General features: G+C 43.3%; 2 protein-coding genes, 1 long non-coding RNA gene and 2 other non-coding genes across 17 annotated transcripts in view; 3 read left to right on the top strand and 2 right to left on the bottom strand.

Annotated features, from left to right (window-relative positions):
- LOC146492346 (NACHT, LRR and PYD domains-containing protein 12-like) overlaps window positions 1-27462 on the top strand; it is a 137642-nt gene that overhangs the window by 25817 nt on the left and 84363 nt on the right. For 5 of the 11 annotated variants that reach the window (XM_085151034.1, XM_085151042.1, XM_085151043.1 and 2 more), the window contains 5 exons: window positions 21120-21255; window positions 21584-21718; window positions 22030-22161; window positions 23781-24022; window positions 24127-25915. In XM_085151034.1, the coding sequence (XP_085007160.1) occupies window positions 21146-21255; window positions 21584-21718; window positions 22030-22161; window positions 23781-24022; window positions 24127-25915 (2408 nt within the window). In that variant the 5' untranslated portion in view covers window positions 21120-21145. Of the gene's footprint in view, window positions 1-19555; window positions 19633-21119; window positions 21256-21583; window positions 21719-22029; window positions 22162-23780; window positions 24023-24126; window positions 25916-27462 lie in introns of those variants that run through there. The other 6 variants (XM_085151039.1, XM_085151046.1, XM_085151035.1 and 3 more) reach the window with 5 other exon arrangements.
- On the top strand, window positions 199-11422 carry LOC146492352 (dynein axonemal heavy chain 5-like). 3 transcript variants are annotated; one of them, XM_085151075.1, is made up of 11 exons: window positions 199-2772; window positions 2900-3125; window positions 3491-3591; window positions 5409-5597; window positions 5665-5739; window positions 5856-5945; window positions 8774-8845; window positions 8971-9075; window positions 9779-9965; window positions 10181-10346; window positions 11062-11421. In XM_085151075.1, the coding sequence occupies exons 2-11, from the start codon at window positions 2900-2902 to the stop codon at window positions 11195-11197; spliced, it is 1347 nt and encodes a 448-aa protein (XP_085007201.1). In that variant the 5' UTR covers window positions 199-2772; the 3' UTR covers window positions 11198-11421. The 3 variants fall into 3 exon arrangements, with proteins under 3 accessions (XP_085007201.1, XP_085007202.1, XP_085007203.1); XM_085151076.1 differs by having other exon boundaries at window positions 199-3125; window positions 9797-9965; window positions 11062-11422; XM_085151077.1 differs by lacking the exon at window positions 11062-11421 and having other exon boundaries at window positions 1566-3125; window positions 10181-10555.
- LOC146492351 (uncharacterized) lies at window positions 14976-17432 on the bottom strand. Its single transcript, XR_014872334.1, has 2 exons — window positions 16876-17432; window positions 14976-16663 (listed from the first exon to the last, which is right to left on the bottom strand). It is a non-coding gene; the product is annotated as an uncharacterized LOC146492351 (long non-coding RNA).
- LOC146492350 (5S ribosomal RNA) lies at window positions 17865-17983 on the top strand. Its single transcript, XR_014872673.1, has one exon. It is a non-coding gene; the product is annotated as a 5S ribosomal RNA (ribosomal RNA).
- On the bottom strand, window positions 19434-19552 carry LOC146492349 (5S ribosomal RNA). The gene has a single exon (XR_014872679.1). It is a non-coding gene; the product is annotated as a 5S ribosomal RNA (ribosomal RNA).

Here is a 27462-nt window from a genome sequence, read left to right as displayed (position 1 = left end):
ATTAATGTAATATTCAAACATGTGATCTTCTCTTTATTTCTGAATCTTTACCAAATAAAGAAAAACCAAACTAACAAACAGAACCTGTCGTGTCCTTTTTCACCACATCTGTGAATCTTTTCTGTGTTTTTCCTCTTTTCCTCCTTCCTGCAGCTCCATCTTCATCATTCTGTGTCCAGTATATGTGAACATGTCCAAAGCATCTGAGCCTCATGTTACCCGTTTGTGTGAGTTACGCCTGTCGTTGTGTTGTGGTGTATAAATAAGGGGCAGGAGACAGCGCTGGATCTCTGAGTTCTTTACTGTCAATTTCTGCAACATCTGCAATATATAGAAATGCAAACCTGTGAGCTGTGTGTGTTGTGCGTCTGCTCGGCCACCTCTCCTCCGGCCATGCTGGAAGCAGCTGTGCGTTTGACAGTTTTATCGACTCTACAATAATCGAACAAATTAAATGTTCAAAAATATCAACTTAAGCACTTCAAAGTCAACAAAAAGCTTAAAACAATTAAATAATATTTCACTGAAAAAACAACAGCTCATAAGAACGATACACAAAATAATACAGAAACAAACAAATCAAACTTATTAACCAGGATCCAATGTTTTTGTCACAAACACTGAATCAGCTGATTCACTCTTTATGTTTCTGAGTTTGTTTTGTGATTATAGTTCTGGTTTCTGTTTCTGTGTCTTCACTGTGTCCCACGTCTCCTTACTTTGGACTCTGTGTTATATTTCCTGTTTTACTTTGACAGTCCTGTGTTACAGTTTCCTGTCTCGTGTGTGTAATTGGTCCCAGCTGTGTTTCCCTCCTGTCTCCCGTTCCCTGATTACTAAACTGCGTCCACGCCGCCGGCGCTCCTCTCCACAGCTGGATTCCAGGATTTCAGAGCATCCAGCTGTGGTGAGTGATGGAGACACTTTCTCTGCTCCCTCAGTAATCAGGACAGTTTATTGAACATCAGAGAACATAAAGGACTGTTTTTCACCTGCCCGTTCTGAACCTGGACATTAAAGACTGCTGGCTTCAAGGACATTAATCCCAGTGTCAGCCAGCCAATAACAGCCTGTGTTTTTCAGCTCTTTAGGAGTCAGAAATGAGAAAGACACAGACTGCTAACCTCTCCCTGCAGGAAATAAGCTCCGCCTCTTCCTTTCCTGTATATGAGTGATTTGATTCTGACATGAGACACAATGAGTTTTCTGTTTATTGTGACTTAAAGCGAGCAGCAAAGACACTAAACTGTGTGTTTCCAGCTGAAGCTGCTTTTTGTGTTGCTCCCACAATACTGTCTAAAACAGTCAGTGAGGAAAACTCAGTTTCTGCTTCCAAGCTCATTGTGAGAGGGCACATTGTGTTCCTGCAAGTGCTGATTTTGTCTGCATCCCTGAGTTTAGTGAGCTGCCTCCAAGGACTTGTGAAACCCAGTGTGTTAAGGCTGCATCTCCCAGATGTTTCCACCTTTCCAGCACAGACGATAAATGTTCCCACAAAGGCTCAGCCAAAGACTGTTTGATTTTCTGAGTGTTGGCCTCAAGAGATTGCTCAGTGAGCACCTGAGTGTTTCTGGGACAACGGACACTAACTGGAACTTCAAGTCTGGTTCTGAAGCTGCACATGCAAAGACTGTTTCTGGTTGTAGAGACCTGGCTGTTCCAGGGATTGTAACCTCCCCAGGGCCTCCCCAGAGGCTGAGCTGCTGACCTCAGCTGACTCTGGAGCCTTGAAGGTAACTAAGTTTGCACCGCTCGGGTGAGCCATCTCAGCTGCAACAGCCTCCACAGAGAGCTCACGCAAGCTTACCCAGCCTGCTGAGGATTTTATGCTGCTGCAGCCCAAAAGGCATCCTGAGCTGGCTGACTGCCACCCACAGCTTCAGCTGCCTCAGCCAGGGGTCTCCACACCTGCTGGCCCTGCATCTGCTCTGACTGGGGGCTCCGGAGAGCCGCGCCAGCCATCCATCTCTGCTGGGGCTCCTGTTTGAGAATGTAGGAGTGTAAACTTCAAATATCTGCTCGGTTTGTCAAGATATCACATATTTGCAAAAGTGCTCTGACGTTTTTGGAGACGTCTGTTACCCACCATCTTGATAGCTAACCGGGAGGTCGAGGGTCATTAGAGCCGGCGAGAACAGCGGACTCCCGGCACATCGTTTTTGGACCCCCACGGCCTTTGGCTATTCAGGTTTAAACATGATATATAAGTCACTTAGATAACGTAAAAATGTTATCGTTTGGCTTTTTTCAGTGTTGTTTGTTTGGTTTGGCTGAAGTTACAGTTTTCACACAGCTGAATAAACGTCAAACAGAAAAGTGATTAAACAGAAGTGTGAGACGGTCGAGAGTTTCCTCCAGTGTCCTGTTATATTTTAGATAGCAAGGAGCAGACGGCTGAGTTTATTAAACTCCACCGAGACAGCGGTGACGCGGATCTGAAGGCCAGACCGTCACAGCCGCTCACTTCCCGCCTACCCGACCTTTGGAGGACCCGGCCCACGTAGACCTTGAAGGCCGGGTCCTCAGGAGGATGCAGCCTGTGAATTTGGACACGCCATGACACATGATGTTCTACAGCTGATGTGTTTAAATGAGCTCTACAGGTGAACAGACTTATTAACGTTAGCAGCATAATAAACTGTCCTGTCACTGAAGGTGTCTGCCCAACAAGGACGTGGTGCTGAATGCATCCAGACCCCTGCTGACTGTCTTTGCAGCTTCGGTCAAAGGTACAGTGTCCACTGTGACCCTGAGAGCAGGATACAGCCAGAGGTGAGTCAGCAGTTACAAACTAAATGCTGCTGACATGAATCAAACTGCTGGATAACCCACTGGTCATGAAAATGGCAGCTTTCTGTTGCTTTTTGAGATTACTGAGAATATTTGAATTGTGACTCAGATGGCAGATCCAGGCTCTCAGCCTCCAGCTGAAACTTCCAGTCCTCCCCCAGCCAGAAGCTCTGATGCTGGGCTGAGAGACTTTGATCCTTCCCTGGATCCAGAAATCCAGGAGGGAGAAGGAGAACAGGACCTCCTTCCTGATCTGGAGAGGCCTGAGGGAAAGAAAGATGGAGCAGACAGAGCTTTGAACAAATCCAAACCTCCTGAGCTTCACCTCCACAAAGGTGCAGACACTGATGCACAGATTCACATGTGACACCTGCAGCGTCCAGCTTGTGCCGCTGACATTATCTCCACTCTGATACAAGCCTCATTCACTCGCTCACACACGTTCATACAATCAGCTTTTCCTCACAGTCACACACATGAATGTAATGAGGGGAACTCGGGGTTCACTGTCATTCCTCAGGATACTTTGATATGCAGACTGGAGGCTCTGTGGATGAAACCACCGACTGTCTGAACCACTCTGAAGTGTTCATGATGGACTTCATCCTGATGAACACTACAATACTTGTTAGAGGCCTTTTATATGTAATAATATTCTTTTCCATTAAAGCTCTGAACATTCTCACTCTTTCTTGACCAGGTGTGACAGGTGAAGGACACCGGCCAATAGGAGGACAGAACCTGAGAGCCATTAGTCACATGACTTCAGCTGCTGCTGCCTCACCAACCACTGGCCCCTCGGTGAGTCTAGAGTTCCAGCAGTGACCACAGGAAGTGCACACGTGTGATCTAAAGCTACATGTGGGCCTGTGACCATCAGTCTTCTCACTGTGGTAGACGGGTTTGTGAGTCCCTGTGATGCTGGGAGTGTCCAGGACAGTCGCTCCTGATCGGGTCTCTCATGGAAAGCTGGTCCCAGGAATTCCTGGAAAATTCCTCCACAAAAGAGAACTGGGAACATAACTGCAGAGTGACAGAGGTGCTCAGCAACCCTGCTGTTATATGGGAATATAACCAGAATAGTCGGCAACCACTTGAGTTAAGTTAGCCAAAGAGATGCGACTCAGACTGACTTCATCATGTTGGCAACGTGTCTGCATTGATAAATTCCAGTTATTCACAAATCAGAGAATAATTCCAGTCATTCAGAGACAGATTGTGATTGTTTGGAGGATGTAATCGTTTCCCTTCAGGGAGCGTGTTGGACGCTCAGTGTCCGGGTGATTAGCTGGCTGATGCAACTACTTAGAATCAGTTTGTGAATATGAAGAAAATCAGTGCAGTCACTGGACAAACTCTGATTCTTCCTAGTTTCACTCTTGTTTCAGTCCAGTGTGACTGAGGTGGTAAAAAATGATGGGAGGAGGTGATCTGACTTTTAGCCACACAGCTGTCTGCTAGAGAAAAAGCCTTTGTGCACAACTTACCTAAATTAGACTTTAGAGCCAAATGTAGGACAAAAGCTTTAATATGAAAGAGGAAAACCCAACAACAGCCAGAGCATGAAGCTCAAAACTATACCAATCACCAAGAAAGCTGACAGGCCTGTGACACGTCAGAGACGCCGTTCAAATCATAAAGAAGTTGGTTTATTGACAAAATGTAAAAAACCAAAATAATCAAGTCAACCTTCAGTTTAGAGCGAGTCGACCAATCAGGCACAGCAACAGCTCTAGAATAAGCAACAATTTTATGTCTTACAAACAACCTTTCATATACACACATACATATGGCTCATATGCTGTTTAAAAAGGGCTCAAAGTCCCAACAGATTACACAAAGTATAAAAATCCTTTCATTCAGACAACAGTCAGCTGTGCATGAGACAGAGAGCCGACTACAGTTAGTAACATGGACTCACTTTGTTTCAGACACGACACAAAGTAACACAAAGCCACAAAGAGCAGAAACATCAAAAAGGAGGCAGAGCAGCAGCAACTCTCCATGAGCTGTGAGGCTAACAGCCACCCACACTTCCTGTGATGCATAATGAAAACAACATTAACCTGAAGGATGATAACAACAGAAAGAAGTCTAAGCTAACGTTACACAGCGCTCACACAGCGCTGACTGTACAGGCCTCACACAGCTACGACCTGCATCCACAACACCTGATTCTACTGAACACAAACAAGTTAATGATATATGAGCAATCCAGGGAAGGCTTCCAGGAACGTGAGGATCCAAAGACAGCTCTACAACAGCATCAGTCAGCAACAATGTTACTAATCACTGACTCTTTCATCCTTTTATACTCAATCAAAAAGTGCTGTGTTCACATTTGTTTCTGCTGAAATCCAGAGACTGAAAATGCGTCTTTTTAAAGTTTGAATAAACTGACTGAACTTCTCACGAGTCCAACCGTGAGGAACACTTCCCCCCATGACACATCACAGGAGAACGTCTCAGTGGAGGGGGGACAGTAGCTCAGTTTAGGCAGTCACACTCAGAATCGATGCCTCCAGTCAGGGTCAAACGTGGTCCTCAGAAACCTGCAGATGTTTGGGCCAAGCTCTCACTGGTCTCTGCGTCTGTAGACTGAGCTGATGTTTCTCCAGGTGTCTGGTAAAAGGACGATGCTGCTGTCCAATGAGGCGAGGAGAGAAGTAGCCAAACAGGCGAGAGCCGTGAAGGAGGAACGGCGGGCAGCTCTGGATGCCCGACATAAATACCTGATGAGCAGGCTGGCAGACGCCGGCAGCCTGGAGGAGGCGGCGGTGGAAGACGCCATGGTCTCTGATGACAGAGTAAGTTCAGAGACGTGATCCTTCCTCAGAGTTGAACCTTTGAGTCATTAATGTCTGATTCTTCCAGTTCAGTCTGATCCATGAATTCTTTGCTGCAAACGGATCCAAGAAGCTGATTTTCTTCTATCAGGATGTCAAACAGGTAACTTTGATCACATTTCAATGACTGACACATGAAGGTCTAACCGCTCTTCATAATCTGCTGTTTGTTGCACCGTACTTTGTATTCATATCTTTTAATATCTGCCTTTCTCCCAGAGTCTGTCCTCCCGTCAGTCTTCCTTTGTGGACGCATCAAACTCAGCTGTGGCTCAGAGGAAACTCTTCCTCACTACGGGGAACTCTGAGGTTGGCTTCAGCTTTTTATGTTTAGTTAATGTGAGAATCACAGAAAAATGCTGATATGAGTGGAAGGTTCTGCTGGGAAATTGGCAAAGAGCAGATTATTGAACAGCGAGGCAGACAGTTCATTTCAGTGATGCCAGTTTATTAGAAACGAGGACTGTGGGGCTGCTGGAAGTCAGGACGGCCGTTCTCTGGATAAACCTGACAGCTGAGGTGGAGAGCAGGATTTATCCACAGACGGCTTCTTCCAAGCAAATGTCCTGAACACACCTGAGCTGAGTGTTACACAGAAACGTGTCTGAAAGCACAAGCCTGGATCAGACTCGAGGACTCAGAGCTCAGGTGTGTGACGTCACATTGATCCACCTCTCGGGGTTTTTGTGTTCTGATGTATCTGATTTCTTTTTAAGCTCCAAACAATCCCGAGCCTACGATTCATCATTGTCCTGTTCAGAGATGATGAGCCTGAGCGTGTTTGTGTTTCCATGGATCAAACTGTGCTGCTTTGTTTGGTTAACGAGGTGATTAAAGTCTTTGAGCAAACACTGGATGACTGACAGCTGCAGGCTGAACATCAGGAGGTCGAGAGGCCGAAGTCTGAGGAGCTCAAAGCTCCACAAACACTTATTCACAGAAAAAAGGACTACAAACATGGAGGAGCAGCAATCAGAACATGAGCTAAAGGCTACATGCTAATAACATTTCCCCTGGATGTGGTTTAACAGGATCATGAATGATGAAGGATTTAAAGTCAGTTCCAGCCTGAGTCGGTGCCGTGTTGGCAGCTCTGATATGCAGAAACGTTCAAACATGGGACAGGAATAAAAACACTCCTGTGACGTCAGAGTTTATGAATGATGACAAACTGTTGCTTGTTTTTAGAAACTTTGTTGATGCTTAAAATGATCAGGAAATAAAAGCTGAATAGATCCACTTCAAACAGGAGAAGCTTTCCAGTTTGCATCAGCTGGGAAACTCGCTCATATCCAGTGTTGGGCAAGTTACTTTCAAATAGTAACTAATTATAGTTACTAATTACTTCTTCAAAAAGGTAACTTAGTAACTGAGTGACAAGGTTCTAGATGTAATTAATTACTAGGAAAAGTAACTATTGTGTTACTTTAAAAATACCCTCTGGGCTCCAGGGTATAATCGGCCATTGTGAACTCCTTTTGTCAGGGTCCTGGGTCGCAGCGTTTTGTGTTTCCTTTTGGTTTCATCTTGTGTTTGGTGTTTATTCTGATTTTGTTTTAGTTCTTAGGGTTTGGTTCTTATGTTTAGTGCTTCCGTGTTTTCTCAGCCTTGCCTGTGTCTGTCCTCTGTGCTCTGTTCGTGTCCTTGTGTTGTAAAACAGTCTGTGTGTTTCCTGTTTTACTTTGAAGGTTTGTGTCTCGTCTTGTGGTTCAGCTGTGCTCCCCTCCTGTGTGTCATCCCCTCATTACCTCGTGTGTATTTATAGTGTGTGTCTGCCTGTGTTGGCGTCGTCTGCATGACTCTGTGTGTCTCCATGTCCATCGGTGTGTCTCCACGTCTCTCTGCCTTCTTCGTGTCATCTCTGTGTTTCCCTGCTGCCCTCATGTTTTCTGCTTTGTCTGTTAGTTTTTCCCAGTTTAGCTTGATGTTCGCTTCTTCCCTCACCTTTGTTATTTTCACTGTAAATAAATCTCCACTCGCATCTCCACCGCCGTCTGCATCTCGGGTCCTCATTCATTCCACCACACGACTGCTGCCCCAGCCGTGACAACTTTTGATGTTTCCTCTACATTTACCTTTAAAAATTATTTACTTTGCCTTGTTTGGTCTCATTCTTTTCAGCACAACCTCACGTGTCTGAATCTGCAGTTATGTTTTCATTTTGACAAACTGTATTAACACAATTGATCTAAAATCAGACAGAAAACAAAAAAGTTATATTTTTACTGTAACAACCATGAACATGTTTAACGAATCATTTTCATAACTTTAAATGTAAATATAAATCTGAAAATTATACACACAAGTTTTGCAAACAACAAAGTTATTTGCAGCCATTTAACTTTTACCCTTTTTTTAATAACCATTAAACTATTTCCAGAACAATCAGCTGTTCTTCAATAAGACGCCACACAAATTATTTGAGCCACTGCAAAATAATAATTAGTGTCCAGTATAAAGGAGAAGATCACAGCCTGATACCTGCAGGTCTGACAGCAGCTCATAAGCAGAGAGTGCTCGCTGCTGTCCTTAGACAGTAAACATGAAACTATTGAGGAACAAACACGCGTATATATTGTTTATCATGACTCTGGTTTTACTGGCCTATCAACACAGTTTATAAACTGGTATATATCACCTTGTTGCTTTGTCTGTAAGTGGTCATGTGATTGACCACGACTCCTTTATTCTTCCTCAGTCAAACAGCAGCACTCATGCGATTGTTTTGCCCCCTGAGCTCCAGCTGTTGTGCCAAAAAGTGATGGTCTGTCTGCGGGAGCACAGCTGCTTAAAGCTGCAGCGCCCAGATTACTTACAGCTACTTCCTGCAGCTGATATAAGCTGCTGGAAGCTGAACACAGCTTCAACCGTCTGTTTGTTGAAACATAGTAACGCACCGCCCCACATTTTCTTGTTAGTAACTGTAACGGCGTTGTAACGATAGGAATAGTAATTAGATTACTCTTTACTCCCATCACTGGTAACGAGCAGCCTGCAGAGCTCTCCAACCACCCCGTCTTTAAAGCCCATGAAAGGTTTTCCTTTGCATGGTGAACTTTGGTGACAGAGTGCAGAGGAAGTGCTCTGTCTGCGTCACGTTAAAGGAACCTGAACTCCATCACGTTCTGTATTTCCAGCCTTTACTGGGGAAATGTCTGTTCTTCCTGAGAACCACTGAGAAGGCCATAACCACCGCTAACGTGCAGCAGGTCAGTAACTGGTCTGGGTCACCTCCTCACCTGCAAATTTAACAAACTGCACAGACCTCATTGGTTGACTGTGACATGGATGCAGCCAATCATTCTGATCTTCTCGTGCAACCTGATGTTTCCAGGAAGTGAACTTTGGCGTGTTGGACTGCAGCGGCGGCGGCGGCGTCCTGAAAAGTCTGGAAACTCTGCTGACTCACATCATGTTACCTGCTCTCAGGTCGCAGCAGGTAAAACACCTCCATCCATTCAGGCTTTCACTGAGCACAAAAAGGGAGATGTTTTAAGCTTCCAGTGATCACATGACTCCATATATGAAGACTTTGTTGATGGTGGGAAGGAAGAACTCTCTTTAAACAGGAAGAGACTGAAAGCAAAGAAAGGGGCAGGGAGGGGCAGCCATGAGGGGTCAATCCTGTGAAGAGAAGCCAGTGTAGGAGAAATCTGCTGTTTCTAGTCCCTGTCAGGACTCTTGCTGCAGCATTTTGGATCAACTGAAGGCTTTTCAGGGAGTTTTTAGGACTTCCTGATAATAATGAATTACAGTCGTCCAGCCTGGAAGTAATAAATGCAGGAACTAGTTTTTCAGCGTCACTCTGAGACAGGATATTTCTAACTTTAGAGATGTTGCACAAATGGAAGAAAGCAGTCTTACATATGTGTTTAATATGTGCGTTGAAGGACATGTCCTGGTCAAACATGACTCCAAGGTTCCTCACAGTGTTACTGGAGGCCACACCTTGGGCTTATCTGTACCTGCTGGTTTCTCTTTGTGGGCTTTGACTGTAGAGCAGCTGTTACATAATGATCCATGAAAAGTCTGATTTGTGTGCAGTGCTCCTCCTGATGCTTTTGGCTGTGAATAAGGTAAAAAGTGAAACAGGAAACACATTAACCTTTGTTGTTATTGCTGACCTTTGACCCTGTGCCCAGTCGTGGGGCTCTGTGCAGGACGGCGCCTCGTGTCCACACGTCCGGTCCTTCCTGTCCTCGGTGGATCAGTTTGTCAGTAATCTGAGCTCAGCCCGACTGAACATGGAGAGAAAGTTGCAGCTGCAGCACGTGGAGCTTCCTGACGCCATCAGCCAGCTGAGCAGCCCTGCAGACTACAGAGCAGCAGGTATGAAGCTCAAGCTGTTCACATCTCACACAAACAATAAGACTGTTGGAAATACAGGAAACATCATTTAAAGCTTTAAAAATCAACTCTCAGCTAAATCAAACCAGTTTATCTGTGGAAGCTGAAGGAAGCATCTGACCTGAGACGATGGCTTCTTTGAAATAATGAGTCCGTGTTCACGTGTGTTTAGAGGAACTCGTGTGTTTCGCTCTCAGCCAATAACAGTGAGCTGGTGGAGCGTCTGGAGGAGGTGTCGACCCTGTGGACCAATCAAATCAAGCAGGTGCTGACGGAGAGCGAGCAGATGAGGAAAGAGGCCGACGACGTCGGGCCGTCGGCCGAGCTGGAGCTCTGGAAGAGCCGCACGGTGACCTTCAACAGGTAGACGCGTCCTCTCAGCTGGATCTCCTGTAGCGTCAGCATTTACAGGTTTCACTTTAAACTCAGTTTATCAAACATGATCTGACGTCTGTGGACAGAAGCTCCTCAGACCTGCAACAGTTTAGTCTCCACTCTGAGACTTCAGGACAAAACCACTTTTACACAATATAACTTTCTGTTCTTTCTCTTTCTGCTCTTTAAAGTTGAAATGTTCCAAAATATTCACGTTTGTTTGTTTGTAGAATAGTTTTTAACCCTTTCATGCAGGAATTATGACGACATCAATCAGGATTTATTCTTTAGTATTTTTATTCATCTTTAGGGATGAAAAATGATTTTTGAACTTCATTTTTTTAAACATGTATTTTTCCATCTTGGTTTGAAGAAATGTTTTGTGCACTTACACTGGCTGACCAGTAGGTGGCAGGTATGGCGCGACACATCAGAGTCCAATGTAGAGGTTTATGTGCAAGTACAACATCAACACTGTGTGTGTGTGTGTGTGTGTGTGTGTGTGTGTGTGTGTGTGTGTGTGTGTGTGTGTGTGTGTGTGTGTGTGTGTGTGTATCAGTGAAGCTTCCACAGCGTCAGAGACAAACTGAGAGAAAACCCTGAGAACAGACAGTTTGACTTCAGCTGATCAGTAACTGACTCTGAGTCAGAGCGTGTCAGCAGCGTCACGCTAACCTTTACACACGTGTGTGCGTGTTTTCAGTGAGAACTACATCTTCGGGAAGTTTGACTCTTTCTGCCGCCGTCTGGAGAAGATGGCCAACATGGCGTCCACGCTGGAGAGCCTGGCTGCTCTGCAGAGCATGAAGGTGGATGATTGTCAGATTAGAAACAAGTGACTCCATCAGATATTCATCAATGCACAATAATAATTAGAATAAGACATTTATAATATAAAAATGGTCGAATTAAAGTCGATGCAAAGCTACAGTGATGAATGGACATTTGTAATGATTTTGTATAAATGTATTTCCTCCTTTTATTATTTATTAATCGTGTCAAAAGTCTATTTTCCAGAAATGAGACGGATTCAAACTGAGCTCAGGTGTGTTTCAGGTGGAGGGCGTGGAGAAGATCTGTATTCGCTACCAGACCATCGTCTCCACAACTGAATCCAAGACCTGTGACGTCCTGGATCAGCGCAAACTGGAGGAGATTTCAAGGGGAAACAATAGAATCAGATAAACAGAATAACATACGATACAAAATAGAAAAATACTATCTGTCATTTAGCCTGTATGACAATAATCATTGAATTATACTTTGAATCTCAGTGTTTACGTGAATCCTAGTTTGGTCTTCACAGTATTGGCCAACAATAACAATGATTGATTGGATCATTACTCACATTTCTTTTTTAAAATCAGCTGAGAAAAGATCTCATTTCAGTTTTTCATCAGAGGTGAAGGTCACCGACTGCCAGACAGTCACAGGACTTACAAAGATACAGAAGACTTGATTTTCAGTCTCATGTGCATCCCTGTGCTCTGCTGCCAAAACTGAATCTTGATTTATTTGAAAATTCTGAAATGATTCTGATCATTCTCCACTTTTATTATTATGGTCTGTCTGTCAGATTGGGCCTGAATATTATTCCAGATATGCTTCCTGACAGAAATCTTCTTCTTTTCTTAATCCTGTGTTTGTGGAGCAGCTTTGTGCTTTCAGTTTCTGTCAAAGTGTGTTAAGAAAACAAAAAAGGCTCTACAGTGTGTTTGTGCTTTGGTGTTTTAATGGTTTCTTCTTCTTTGTAATAATAGAAAAGCTGGTGCTCAGAGGAAGAGGGCGGCTTTACTTGGTGTCAGTGACAGAAATGAAAAGAAGCTGAAATGAGTGAGAAGGACGATGAAGGAAACATCTGTGCTGTGTCTGCTCTGTAAGGAGAATCTCTGTGTTTCTTTGAATTCTTGCACTTTGACTGTCTGCTCTCCTGATAACTGATGATGGAGGAGAAGACATGAAAAACAAAACAGCTGAATAGAAACTACTGACTCTGCAGGACCCGTTGTCCTCAGTCACCATGTTGACCTCAAAAGGTCTCAATCACAAATGTGGTGTTACAGATGTCACCAATTACAAGCCAAATGTTGTGTATTACAAATGTGTTATTATCATGTAATTGTAAGTTTGTGTGCTGTCTTATCATCACATCCTAAAAGAAGAGCTCTTTAACAGCTCAGCAGAGATCAGGTGCTGTTGTTCTTTTGAACACTTCACCTTTTAAAACACTGAAAATGATAAGAAATGAGAGGCAGAGTGAAGAGAAGGGGCTCGACACACATCCTTGGGGAGCCTGTGTTCAGTGTTCTTGTGCTGGAGGTGTTGGTGCCGACCTGTCTGCCGTCTTCCTCTCAGGACATCCAGCAGCCAGTTACACAGCGAGGTGCTGATGCCCAGCAGATCCAGTTTGTGAACGAGTTGCTGGGGAAAGATGGTGTTGAACGCTGAAGTCTGTGAACATCATTCTAACGTATGAGTGTCCAGATGTGTGAGGGCTGAATAAGAGGGCAGTTGAAATGGCATCATCGGTCGAGCGGTTTGAGCGGTATGTGACTGACATGGATCCAGGTTGGAGGGAAGTTTTGATTTGATGCATGACGAACTGTTCAAAGCTCTTCATAATGATGGAGGTGAGTGGGACCGGACAGTCGTCCTTCATGCAGGAGGGACACGACTACTTCAGCACAGGAATGATGGTGGAGAGTTTGAGGCTTGTGAGAACAACAGCCTGACTCAGTGAAGGATTAAAGATGTCTGTGAAGTATGATTGGACTACAAATGTTCCAACCAACATTCATCAGTCCTATAAATGAGATGCTGATATTCACACAGGTCACTTTTTGATGGGCGGAGCAATGTAATCACGCACTGACTGATTTTACACGTTTGGTTTTTAAATGCTTTTCTTGTTTGTTTCACTACTAATATAGCTACTTTTGGATTATTTCTGTATTTATTTATGTGAGATGTTCTTTTTTTATTTTGTGTTTGTTATTTGGTCGAGTGTGTGAGACAGATAAAGACTGGAACGGCCTGTAAACACAGTTATAGTGGAAAAAAGAAGCCAGTTTCTCTGTTTCCCTCCCACTGTGGTGTTTTTGTTCTAAATTTGAATCAAATGTTTTGGGTTTTTCTGAACACAGACTGCTGCCTATGCACTTGTGCCTCAATTAAAAACAAATATTTGATGGAAGTTGAGTCTCTGAAGGCACACAGGTGTTTGTGCCAAGCAGGAGCTCTCTTTAAAGCACTTGTTGGTAAAAATGAATCCATTTAGTGTGACTGGACCTTCATGTTCTCTACCTGATCTCCCCTCATGGCTTTTTTTTACCCATGTTACACTACAGTGCTATTGATCCGTATCATCCCCTCCCTGCTCAGCATGACCTCCATGACTGTTAGTAATAAAATGTTCCTGTGGGTCACTTTGGGTCGATAAACCTTTTGGAGAGTGTGCGCACGGGAGCATCATCATCATCACCGTGGAGCTTCATCACAGCTTAATCTGTAGGAGTTGTGCGGGACTGTGGGTGTTCAGAGGATGTGAAATGGCACTGCCTCTATAATCTGAGCTTTGTCTTGGACTAGAAGAGCTAATCTGCCTATGGGGCCTCTTAAAGCAACATAACAGTCTATTCATCCAAGGCTGCTACTAAACGAGATGCGCAGATGTGGCCATACATCATTCTCCATATGTGATCCTCTCGGGCACCTGCTTTAGGCACTTGTAGCATCAAATTAATCCCCCCCCCCCCCCCCTTTATGTGGTGTAAAGGCAAATAAGGGCACAAGAGAATGAGTGTAAACTATCAAAGGTGGACAGGAGGGCAAATGATGATGAATATCCACCACGTCACCGCTTGGGAATCTAGTCAGTCCGGTCCGAACAAGTCTTCAGCTTTCCAGTTCTCCTTTCTTCTGTTGTGTGTGTGTGCGTGTGTGCGTGTGTGCGTGCAGTTGTGTACCAGAGAGAGAGAGAGACCTGCTCCACAAGAAGGAGGGAGAGAGGTGCGAGAGAAAGAGGAAGGCTGCGTGTAGTTACATGCAAACTGCATCTGCATCTCTCTGAGACTGAGCTCAGTACTGCTGCTGTTAGAACACATGTTTTCAGAGCCGTTGCAGGGGGGATATGAACTTAAAAAACAACAACATGCTTGGACACTGCCAGCATCATGGACAGGTTTTTAAATCCCACACAGTTGCAAAGCAGAAGATGAAGCGTCGCCAAATATGCTTCCAAACCAACTTCCTTCCAAGCCAAAGAAGAAAATATGATGTCCAAATCACGGACGAGCAGCATCAACAGCTGTTTATGTTTTTAAACCGATTCTGCACAGAGAAGCATTTTTTGAAAACTGTATTGATTAGGGCTGTTCGATATAACGATATGTATCGGATGACGATATAAAAACATCTATCGTTTCATTTTACGCTATCGTTTGTTTCGTGGTGTCGCAAAATAAACTGTTTACAGCAACATTTGTTCATGTTTTGATGTCACTGTAGCGGCTATATTCATTTCTTAAAGTTCTCTTTCTCTTATATTTAATATAACCACACTACGGACGGACAAGCGCCTGTTTTTATGCGTTTTTATGCAACAACGACGGTAAAACCATCGCGTGTCCGCTTGTTTATTTTCCACATAAACCTTTCACAATAAAGCTCAAGATCCTGTTGAGACTTTTCAAAATAAACTGAATCACATGAAAGATGCAGAGTGTTTACGGATGAGAAGCAAAAAATAAAGCTTAGACTCAAACGTTAGAACAGGCTTTTCCCCGCAGCACGCCGTGGAATAAATACTCACAAAGAAAACGGCGCCGTTACAACTTATGTCTAAAAATGTATCGTTTCAATTAAAACACTCGACTCCAGCTACACGACGCCCAGCTGGAAACACTTCACGCAAGTCGAGCTGCCCGAGATTCACAGAATTTACAGAAAATGTTACATTTTTGCAGGAGCGATTCTAGGATCAGAGCTTTGGGGGTGCTGAGCACCCAGAGAGCTGCCCAGCCAGCCAAGATACACTTTACTCGTCACAATGAGACTTCTTCCCCGTCTCTGTCGGTCCCTGCATCCTCCCTGTCCTCATCGTCTGTCGTCTTCGTCTCCTTTATCAGTCATCATAATTTTACCATCTCTGTGCAAGTCTGCAAATTTCTTTATTAAATCATAAGATTCTTAAATTCATCAAGTCTCTCTGTGCCTGGGTCCTCGTCACAAAACATGACATCACTGTTTTGTACATTTTAACAATTTAATCCCACATTTGTGAAAGAAAAGCAAAACACTTTTTTGAAAAGTCTGTAACAAAACCATCAAATCTGATAAAGGTTATTTAAATGCTGCAAAAGAAGAATGGATTGGAATAAAAAAATACATATCCTAACCTTAATTACTGGAGGAGAATAATGAATGATGCTCATAGTGAGTAAGAAGTAAACTGAGTGCATTTTTTGGACAGAGATTCACTTTTAATATGTTTGTATAATATAATACAGATACATAAAAAACACTCCCGAAACAGAATAAATTATTACAAATAAATTATTACAAAATATTAAAAAAAGAATATAAAAATGGAGGCAGCTTTGCCTGTGGTAGAATGTATACAATGCATGAAAACATCTTTACTGCAGATACTAATTTTGTGTTGTTAGATTTATGAGTTTCATGCTTTCATAGTGGTCCTTGGGAGAGCTTGACATTTTTATCAGGTGGTCCACACTGTAAAAAGTTTGAGAAACACTGATAAGTGTTTGTGTGCTTTTGGAAAACATTTAAAGCTGCAGTACAGAATCTTTGAAACAAGCTTAAAACATGTTTAGAATAGAAACAGAGCATCTGCTTCTCTTTACAGCTCCTCACTCCACCAGGGCTGTTTGGCTCTTTCTGATAGTGTGCAAATGTGATGTACGTACTGCGGCAGTCATACAGACAACTGGACGGTCCAAAAGTTGGCCGACCTATTACTGGCTGAGGTTTTAGTAGAGTTGTGGCTGAACCACATAAAAATATCTCATTAATTTTAATCTCCCCGATCAATGATAATGTTATGTTGGAATGTTGTTAAAGAGGGTCAAAATGTTTCAACCCAGTTTGTTTTGCAGATTCTGTACAGCAGCTTTAATATAGGGAGGACACAACTTCCAGATTGTGAGTAAAATCAGGTTTTTTCTCTTTGTCAGTTTAACAGTTTCTGTTGTGCCTGTCACTGTTCCCTGTCTGTTTTCTTACCTGCTTCTTCCTGACCTTGTACTTTCTCCTCACGTTCCCTCTTTCCTCTCTCCCTCTTTGGACTGACAATCATACACAAATAGATTCAATTAGATGAAAAATTACATTAATATAAAAAATAATATTAAGATCACTAACAAAAAGTCCTCTCTCAGTGTACTTTCAACCAAAAGGCAAATAACCAAACCACACGAACATCTAATAAAAGATAAACATTGAAACACTGATCCAACATTATTCTTGATTCACGGATCATTTGATTTTACACTTTTACCTGAATGTGGCTCCTTTTTTTGAAAAAACTTCCTTATATCCATTATGAACCTGGCTGTCTGTCTGTACACACACACACACACACACACACACACACACACACACACACACACACACACACACACACACACACACAACAGGAGTTATAAGGTTAATGGGCATTCAGTCAGTTAGCTAGTTAGTATCCATTTCAAACAGGACAGTGGTAACAACAGCAGGCTACGGACAATTATAAGTTTTAGATTTTAAACAGGCTGTATACATTTCAATGGGAGCAACAGGACGGTCAAATGTCTGATTTTACTACAGAGCAGGACGGATTGTAGGGTAGCAAACATCGTCGGAAAACACGTTTCCAACACTGCAGGTTACCTGGTGTAATGTTTTTCAGCTAAAAAGAAACATGGTCTGACTCCTACCTAACTATATAAAGAGTAACTGAAGGTTAAATGCAGCCAACACTTCCTGTTTTAAGCCAGGCACTTCCACCTCCGCTCCGCTGCGTCTCAGCCACCATCGCTCTGGCAGAAAGGACGCTAGAGCCAGAGCAGGGGAGAGCAAACCAGGCCCGACACAGCTTGGCTTCCGAGATCAGACGAGATCGGGCGTGTTCAGGGTGGTGTGGCCGTAAGCGCAAGACAGCTTCAGAAACAGCCTTTTTATACATGCTGTGATGACACAGTCATGCTTACGTTTTTATGTCCTGTATATAAGTTGAATTGTCCAAAGCACAAAAATGTTGGACTTCCAAATGGTCCTAACACACTGTGTGCTCTCTGTCACTTTAACACTGTGCTGTGAGAAACAAACATGTGTTATTATGGTGACGTTACGGCGGGAAAAGCATTTTTGCAGCTCAGTGTTGAAGCTGCAGTTCACAAGAAAGGTTTGAATGTTTTGGCTGTAACATGTGAAGCTTAGCACAATGCTATATTTGAAAGTGTGTGACATTTGCCAAGTATAAAAGGTCTTTTATAGCGAGCTTTTCTCGCTTACGGCCATACCACCCTGAACACGCCCGATCTCGTCTGATCTCGGAAGCTAAGCAGGGTCGGGCCTGGTCAGTACTTGGATGGGAGACCGCCTGGGAATACCAGGTGCTGTAAGCTTTTGCACTTCCACACACAAACTGCAGAGGGCGCTGCTCACTCAGTGGAGGCAGCATCAGGAAAAGCTTCATGACAACGCTCCTGATTGCATTTCGCTTTTGTGCAAAACAAAACAAAAAAAACAACAAGAACCAAATATTTAGGAAATACACGAACTTATTTATTCTGTAAATGTAGAAAATGTCTATGGCTAGTCCGTCTGGGCTCAGTAGAGAGGAACTTGTTAACCTTGTAGTGTGCAGCTGGCACAGTGTCAACCTGACACCCATGTGCAACGAGTTTGAACTCTCATTGGCTGCCGACTGCGCTCCCGAAGAATACTGAATAAATGCGCATCAGTGTGCTTTTTTTGGAAGGGTATAAATAATGAAAGGTGTTGGATTGGCCAATTGGTCATGATCGACTCTGGGCTGGACCAATTCCAGCCGAGGAGGTCGGATGCACCCTCCCCCTTGTTTAGCAATCTTATAGGCCATCCATCGGCTCTTTGTTACTTCGGAAACATGGCTTAAACAATTTCCACGACGTAATCCGATAACAACCGATCTCTTTACCCGTCGGCTTCCCGTGGCTGTCATGCAACAGGTGTTGTGCCAAAAAGTGATTTCCAATGTTTGCGTGTATTTTTTATGTGTAATATCTATGTTGGTAAATAGACTTCGGCGTTTACAAAGGGGCTATATATGGAATTAAAAAATTATCTGTTTTTTCAAGTATCTTTACAACTCTGTGTTATTGTACTTACATTATAACCAATCCGGTCCTTCATCCCCACTTTAAATATTTTTACAGAACTATTGTAATATTTGAGCCATTTCTGCTGTCCAACTACTTCGTACAAAAGACATTTTTAATGTTGATTAGACTTTTTTTAACGGCATAAATAAAGATTATATAAAAGTCACTGCCAAAGACTGATTGCGGCTTCTACCTTGTTACACTAATGTTGTTTGTAGCTCAGTATGACTTTATGTCATCCATGAGGGATGTATTTGACATATGTTTCACATATTATAGCCCAACAAGTTACTTATAGCAATTTAAATGCGAGCAATGAGTTTTTGGCAAATACCGGAAATCAGTTTTTGGCAGACAATCACTTTTTGGCACAACACCGGCTATTGCAGTTAATAATACAACAGCTTCTTGCCATTTTTTGTGTTTCTTTTTATCGCTGTGTAACTGAGTTCAATTGAAAGCCTGCATGCGCTAGTATCGCTTGCCACAAGTTCCCAGAATCCTTTGCGGTTTTACCCCTGAATGACGTCACATTTTTGGTGGGCCGGTCTCTAGTCAAAATGCCCGGGCCGATTTTTTGTCCCAGTCCAGCCCTGTCAGTGGAAGAGCTCTTTGCACAAACTCACTAACCATCCTATTAGAAAATGAGCTTAAAGGGTGCCGCCTCAGATCCGTTTCAATATTTAAACTGTCATTTGTGTGGAAGTGCAAAAGCTTACAGCACCTGGTATTCCCAGGCGGTCTCCCATCCAAGTACTGACCAGGCCCGACCCTGCTTAGCTTCCGAGATCAGACGAGATCGGGTGTGTTCAGGGTGGTGTGGCTGTAAGCGCGGGACGGCTAATAATAAGTAGAGAGGAAGTGAGTTTAGCTGAGAGAGCAGGAGGAGAGTGAGAGCTGTGCTGAGGCAGGTGAGTGTTAACACCGCTCTGACATTACTGTGTCTCTGTGGCGGGAACAACAGGCTCCGTCAGTGGAGGCAAAAATAATCAGACTTTGGTTTTTCAAAGGAAACTACTTTATGTCGGAAGAAGCCGCGCGCTCATTGGATAACGACGTGTCCATCTCAAGTTATTAGCCAATGAGCGCGCAGGTTCACAGTAAGACCCGCCCTTATCACGACGTCTTTTAAAACTAAAATGGCGACAGAAACTCTGTGAGCGGAGTTCAGGCTGACTTTATGAAAGTTCGACCTTTGAGCCACTTCCTGTTCTCAGTCCCGGCGTCCTGATCACCGAGGTTTCTGTTGCTCTGATATCTGATATTGATTATATCGGTAAACAGGCTGTAGGCAGAAACATCAGGTCTGATCTGAAAATCCCTTCAGAAACAAACTTTAAGAGTTTTATGTCCGTGTGAGGCCGCACGCTGATTGGATAACCACCTGTCAGTCTCAGGGTATTAGCCAATGAGCGCGCAGGTTCACAGTAAGACCCGCCCTTATCACGGCCTTTTAAAAAACTAAAATGGCGACAGAAACTCTGTGAGCGGAGTTCAGGCTGACTTTATGAAAGTACGACGTTTGAGCCACTTCCTGTTCTCAGTCCCGGCGTCCTGATCACCGAGGTTTCTGTTGCTCTGATATCTGATATTGATTATATCGGTAAACAGGCTGTAGGCAGAAACTTCAGGTCTGATCTGAAAATCCCTTCAGAAACAAACTTTAAGAGTTTTATGTCCGTGTGAGGCCGCACGCTGATTGGATAACCACCTGTCAGTCTCAGGATATTAGCCAATGAGCGCGCAGATTCACAGTAAGACCTTATCACGTCATTCTTTTAAACTAAAACGTCGACAGTAAAACTGTAACGTGTCCTGTGATCTATAAACATTCTGTGATGAATAATCTGAAGTCATTTTGAGCCTGACAGTAGTTTCCTGTCACAGAGCAGAAGCTGCAGGCAGTTTTTGGCACCTTTATATTTAATTTATTCCAAAATAAATCAATAAAGGTAGAAAAGAACTCTCAGTGACATTAAAAATCTATTTTTAAAGACAGATGTGACCAAGTGCAACAAATATAAGATGACATGTTTACAGATATTTGAAGTATTGATCATATGTAGAACACAGAGCAGGTCCAATAACAGAGTCATCCTGCTCACAAACAGCAGTTTGGTTTCATGAGCTCACTTCCTGCAGTGATCCTCAGCTTCTCTCCAAAGGAGCCGTAACATGTGGGCTCCTCACCATGATGATGATCCCAAACACACTGAGTTCCTTCATCCACCTGATCATGTACTTATTAAATAATGTGATGGTTTTGGTGTTTTTTAAAGACTTTGAGCCTCTAAAATAACTGGTTTGGACTTTAGGGCCAAAGCTCCAACATTAGAAAGCCATCAGTGTGATGCTTCCAGTACAACAGCACCTCTGAGTGTGTGTGTTTACCTCTCAGACTAACTCCACCCTGACATCAAGAAGATGGAGGAAGAGGACGGAGCAGCATCTGCAGCATCCAGCTGTGTGTCTGTGAGGAGTGACGGGGTTACACAAACACCTCCACCTTACAGTCATGGACCTGCAGCAACAATGTAAGAACACTACTAACTTTATTAGTCATTTCAACAGAACCATGACAGAATCATTGATCTGTGATTGGTTCAAACTGTTTGATCTGAGTTTGATTTTTATTGACTTGTTTTCTTGCTAAGATCTGAACTCTGTAAGTTTAAGTGAAGTCAGTGCAGCAGAATCAGAGAGAAGAGCTGAGAACAAACTGAGTTCATTCAGAGACAGAAAAACTGGCTGATGATTGGCTGACCTGTCAGCGTTATGAGGCAGACACAATATCACAGAGGGATCAGCTGATCATATGGCTGTCAGAGAGAACTGATCAGTTATTGATGTTTGTGTTTGCAGAGGTCAGAGGTCACAGTCTCCAGCATCCAGCTGTGTGTCTGTGAGGAGTGACTGGTCCAAAGAAAGACTTCCTCCAGCCTTCAGTGATGAACCTGCAGCAACAATGTTCTTCAATCATGGAGCTCAGCTGACCATGTAAGAGATCTGCTGACTCAGAGTTCAAAGGTTGTTTCTATAAATGTGTTCTACCAGTGACATCATAAATGATTCCTAATGGTGGTCCGGGTACGATAATGCTAGTATTAATCGTAGTAGTAATGCAATCCAAGGTAATGATTTCTTCTCTGTTGCTGTGAACGTCTCTGCAGCCGTCTGTACTCTAATCTGAGACAACTATTACTGACAGAAACCATCACATTATCCAGTTTGTGTGTTTGCAGCTGCTTAAAGATTTTAAACAGAGATTAATCAGTAATTCATGTCATATGAATGTGATGTGTTTGCAGAGGTCAGAGGTCACAGTCTCCAGTATCCACCTGTGTGTCTGTGAGGAGTGACTGGTCCAAAGACAAACCTCCATATTTCAGTGATGAACCTGCAGCAACAATGTTCTTCAATCATGGAGCTCAGCTGACCATGTAAGAGAGCTGCTGACTCATTTACGGGTGTTTGAAATTCTGTGACCACTTTGTAATTTTAGTTTATATTTTAAAAGTGTTTTTATTTGTAGTTGCCTGTATTTTTATTACACTGTGTGTAACGTGGTGGTTTATGCTGTTTGGGATTGTTTTGGTGTATTTGTGTCAGAACATCAGATAAATGATTTCATCACATTTTAAAAGAAAGTATCAGGATAATAATCTGAACTGAGTCATCAGAAATAGAAAGATGGTCTCAACAGGCCACTGAGCTGATCTCCAAAGAAATGCAGAAGATTGAAGAGTCCGAGGCTGTTTATTTGTCACAGGCATCGTCATACACGTACAACACAGTGAAATGTGCTGAGCTGCTCCTGTGACTGGACAAAACATTAGAAACAATCATTAAATGAAATAATGAAACATTGTGCAGATGTAATGTTAAAGTGCTTTGTGCCACATTAGCACAGCATGTACTGACAGAGCAGTGCAAGCAGAACAAAGCAAATGAGCAAAGTGATGTAAACAGAGTAACTGAACAGAGTGAGCAGAGTAATATCAGCAGTAATGAAGCAGCAGGATCAGTGTAGCAGCGTGTGACGTCATAATGAATCAGACATGATCTGAAATATGACAGTGAGACAAGAACATGATGTAAGGTCCTGTTTAAACCCTGATGGTGATGCTATGAGGGGAGCATGTTCTGATTTAGGACTTGGATGGTCTGAGGATAGAAGCTCCTCTCTGTTTGTGTCCTGATGCTGCAGAAGCTTCTGCCTGATTGTAGAAGGAGCTGAAGCCAGCATCATCCCAGAGGTGAAGCTCCTCTGTGTGCAGACCTGAGGTCAGATTCCTCCAGGCTGATGTTCAGGATCTACAGAAACGTGTGGTTGTAGTTATTGCTGCACTGTGTGCTGACAGCAGATACTCAGAACAAAGCGCTGCACACGTGTTCTTTACAAACATCTGTACATATCAAATATGGATTATGGCAGTGAATGAACACGTTTCTGTCATTTGTTTCATTGGCTTCTTTTTTCTGCCTGTGTTCATGTGATTAATGTCTAACACATAAACAGGTTTGTAATCAAACATCACATCATCAGGGAGGCATCATGAAACAAAGTTACTGCTGGAGGCTGAACTCAATTTGGTGGCAATGTTCAAAAATATCACTCAGATCATTTCAAAGCTTTTAGTTCTTCTTCTTCACTTCTGTAAAATAATAGAAAGAAAATCAGAACCCAGAAGTTCACTTCCTGATGACTGAACTCTTTCAAAATAAAGCTGAAAGCTCTGAATGTGACACCGCTGCTCCACCACAGTTTTTAGAGGAGGTCAAAGGTCAGTTCAGAGTGATGGATCCCAAACTTCCAGTACATCCAGTGAAGGACATAATCAGCTCTGTGATGAAGGCTTTTACTGTGGAGTTTGTAGGCTGATCACTCTGTGTTTAATAAGACAGGAACAGCAAAGGAAACTTGGATTCTGAACTCAAACACAAGTTTCTCCACTTTGACTTTTCTCTGTGACCATCAGAGCTTCTACACAGTGTCATCAAATCTGGATGTTTGTCACTGACAGTCAATGATTTTAGTGATAAAGAAATGTGTTCACAGAGGGAGGAAGAGGAAGAGGAGTGGTGTCTGTGAGGAGGAGCAGCTGTCCTGCTGTGCTTTGTGTCAGGACGTCCTGAAGGATCCAGTCTCTACCAGCTGTGGACACTGGTTCTGCAGACAGTGCATCTCCTCATACTGGGACCAGTCTGCTTCATCAGGAGACTGGTCCTGTCCCCAGTGTGGAGAAAGATCCAGAAGCAGAGCTGGACTGCAGACAGCCAGTCAGAGCAGCTGTGTACAAAGTAAGACTGAACATCTGTCTGCTGATGGACTCATTTCTGAAAACTGGACTTCTTGTTGTTGTTCAGACATTGAAGAGTTTTCTTTCTGTTTTTCTTTCTTTCAGCAGATGTTGGTCTGCAGGAGGTTTTAGATGAACATAAGATCAGTCTGAGGAGGAGATGTGAACGTGTGACTGAAGGAAGTGATGAAACAGGAAGTAGAACCCTCCTCAACAGGATCTACACTGAGCTCTACATCACAGAGGGACAGAGTGAAGAGGTTCATACCCAACATGAGGTGAGGCAGCTGGAGACAGCTTCCAAGATGGACGCCCTCCATGACACTCCAATCAGGTGCCAGGACATCTTTAAAGCCTTACCTGACCAACAGAGACCCATCAGAGTGGTTCTGACCAACGGCGTGGCTGGTGTTGGAAAAACCTTCTCAGTGCAAAAGTTCACTCTGGACTGGGCAGAGGGCTTGGAGAACCAACATGTCAGTGTGGTGGTTCTGCTTTCATTCAGGGAGCTGAACCTGATCAGAGATGAGCAGTACAGTCTTCTGGAGCTGCTCCATGTTTTCCATCCAACATTACAGAAGGTCAAAGCAGAGAAGCTGGCTGTCTCTCAGCTTTTGTTCATCTTTGACGGCCTGGATGAAAGCAGACTTTCATTGGATTTCACCAACAGGAAGCTGCTGTCTGATGTCACACAGAAGTCATCAGTCAGCCAGCTGCTGACAAACCTCATCCAGGGGAATCTGCTTCCCTCGGCTCTCGTCTGGATAACTTCCCGACCTGCAGCAGCCAATCAGATCCCTCCTACATGTGTTGACAGGCTAACAGAAGTACGAGGCTTCACTGACGCCCAGAAGGAGGAGTACTTCAGGAGGAGATTCAGTGATGAAGAGCTGTCCAGCAGAATCATCTCCCACATGAAGACATCCAGGAGCCTCCACATCATGTGTAGTATCCCAGTCTTCTGCTGGATCACTGCTACAGTTCTGGAGCACATGTTGACTACAGAGCAGAGAGGAGAGCTGCCCAAGACCCTGACTGACATGTACTCACACTTCCTGCTGGTTCAGACAAAGAGGAAGAAGAACAAGTACCACGAGGGACATGAGACGAGTCCACAGGAGCTGACGGAGGCTGACAGGGAAGTTCTTCTGAAGCTGGGGAGGCTAGCGTTTGAACATCTGGAGAAAGGAAACATCATGTTCTACCAAGAAGACCTGGAGCAGTGTGGTCTGGGTGTGACAGAGGCCTCGGTGTACTCAGGAGTTTGTACAGAGATCTTCAAAAGAGAGTGTGTGATCTTCCAGAAGCCAGTCTACTGCTTTGTTCATCTGAGCATCCAGGAGTTTCTGGCTGCAGTCTACATGTTCCACTGTTTCACCAACAGGAAGTCAGAGGTGCTGAAGAACTTCCTGGAAAAAGAATACAACGAGTCATCTCTGGACAATTTTTTGATGGAAACACTAATAAAATCCTTCAGGAGTAAAAATGGCCACTTGGACCTGTTTGTTCGCTTCCTTCATGGCCTCTGTCTGGAGTCCAACCAGAGACTCTTAGGAGGTCTGCTGGGTCAGACAGAGAACAGTCCAGAAACCATCCAGAGAGTCATTAAGAACCTGAAGAATAACAACACGTTTGAAATCTCTCCTGACAGAAGCATCAACATCTTCCACTGTCTGATGGAGATGAACGACCTCTCAGTACATCAGGAGATCCAAGAGTTCCTGAAGTCAGAGAACAAATCAAAGAAACTCTCTATGATCCACTGTTCAGCTCTGGCCTTCATGCTGCAGATGTCAGAGGAGGTTCTGGATGAGTTTGACCTGCAGAAGTACAACACAACAGTCCAAGGACGACAGAGACTGATTCCAGCTGTGAGGAACTGCAGAAAGGCTCGGTGAGTCCAAGATTTCTTATTCAGAAATGCAGAAGCTGGAGGATGTTTGGTCATTTGTTCTGACTCAAGCTGTTGTATAATATTTTTGAAAGATTTTCCAAAACCAAATTTGTGTAAAGTTGGAAATAAACATTTCCAGTTAACTCTGTTAAATGTTGTTTCTGCATCTAAAGAAAATATTTTAGTTTCGATGTTTTTACTGTATGAGTAGTCTATGAAGCTAAGTGATCTACGTGTATTTGTTGATGAGTGCCTACCTTTTATGAAACCAGTTTGGTCAGGATGAATTAAGAGGGGGGTTATTTTCTCTAATCTCTTTGAGAGAGCTTTGCAGATTATTTTAAGGTCTACATTAATAAGGAATATTGGACGATAGCTTGAGGGATATACAGGGTCTTTGCCTGGTTTTAGCAGGAGAGTAAAGTTTGCAGAATTCATATTTGATGGAAGTCTGCCCTTTTCTTTGATTTCCAACAACGTTCTGTAAAAACTGATGCCAGAATCGTCCAGAATTCTTTGTAGAATTCTGCAGGGAAGCCGTCTGGACCTGGAGCCTTATTATTGGGCATATTTATCAGAGCTTCCTGGAGTTCACCTGATGTCACCTGGTGAATCCAGTGACATTGCTTGACTGTCTAGTAATTGTGGAAGAGTTACGCTGTCAAGAAACTAATAAATGTCTTTTTTAGACGCGTTTGTTTGTGGTGAATATAAAGTTTCATAGAAATCCCTAAAAATGTTGTTCATTCTTTCAGATCAAACATTGTGTTCCCAGATCATCTTTAACAGCACATATAGTTGTTTTTTCTTTTATTTTTAACTGGTTAGCTAGAAATCGACCAAATTTGTTACTGTGTTCAAATTGTTGGGTTATTTTGTTCAGTATTTCCTAAGTCCACTCTTTTTAAAAAATATTTAACAAAGTCTTCATCTCCAGTTTTTCTCGGCAGAATTTTCTTCTTATGTATTATTGTTACAGATCCAGGAGCGTGATCGCTGACAGCTATGAGGTGAATCTCAGTGTCTGAGATGTCACTCAGCAGTGAGCTGCTGACCAAAAAATAATCCAGGCGAGAGTAGGAGTGATGGACATGTGAGAAGAAAGTACAGTCGTGGCCAAAATGTTTTGAGAATGACACAAATATTAGTTTTCACAAAGTTTGCTGCTAAACTGCTTTTAGATCTTTGTTTCAGTTGTGTCTGTGATGTACTGAAATATAATGACAAGCACTTCATACGTTTCAAAGGTTTTTATCGACAATTACATGACATTTATGCAGTCAGTATTTGCAGTGTTGGCCCTTCTTTTTCAGCACCTCTGCAATTCGACTGGGCGTGCTCTCAGTCAACTTCTGGGTCAAATCCTGACTCACAGCAGTTTGTCAGAATTAGTGGGTTTTTGTTTTCTCCACCCGCCTCTTGAGGATTGACCACAAATTCTCAATTGGATTAAGATCTGGGGAGTTTCCAGGCCATGGACCCAAACTTTCAATGTTGTGGTCCCCGAGCTAGTTATCACTTTTGCCTCATGGCATGGTGCTGTGGAA

Source organism: Neolamprologus multifasciatus, chromosome 23 (genome assembly GCF_963576455.1).
Source record: "Neolamprologus multifasciatus chromosome 23, fNeoMul1.2, whole genome shotgun sequence".
NCBI lineage: Eukaryota > Metazoa > Chordata > Actinopteri > Cichliformes > Cichlidae > Neolamprologus > Neolamprologus multifasciatus.
This window is presented reverse-complemented; position numbering and strand designations above follow the sequence as displayed.

Bases quoted from the DNA above. Each gene is read 5' to 3' on its own strand.
- LOC146492352 (XM_085151075.1), top strand. From the start codon at position 2,900: ATGGCAGATCCAGGCTCTCAGCCTCCAGCTGAAACTTCCAGTCCTCCC. The intron at 3,126-3,490 runs GTGCAGACACTG...TTTCTTGACCAG, and splicing joins TGAGCTTCACCTCCACAAAG to GTGTGACAGGTGAAGGACAC. The intron at 10,347-11,061 runs GTAGACGCGTCC...GCGTGTTTTCAG, and splicing joins CGCACGGTGACCTTCAACAG to TGAGAACTACATCTTCGGGA.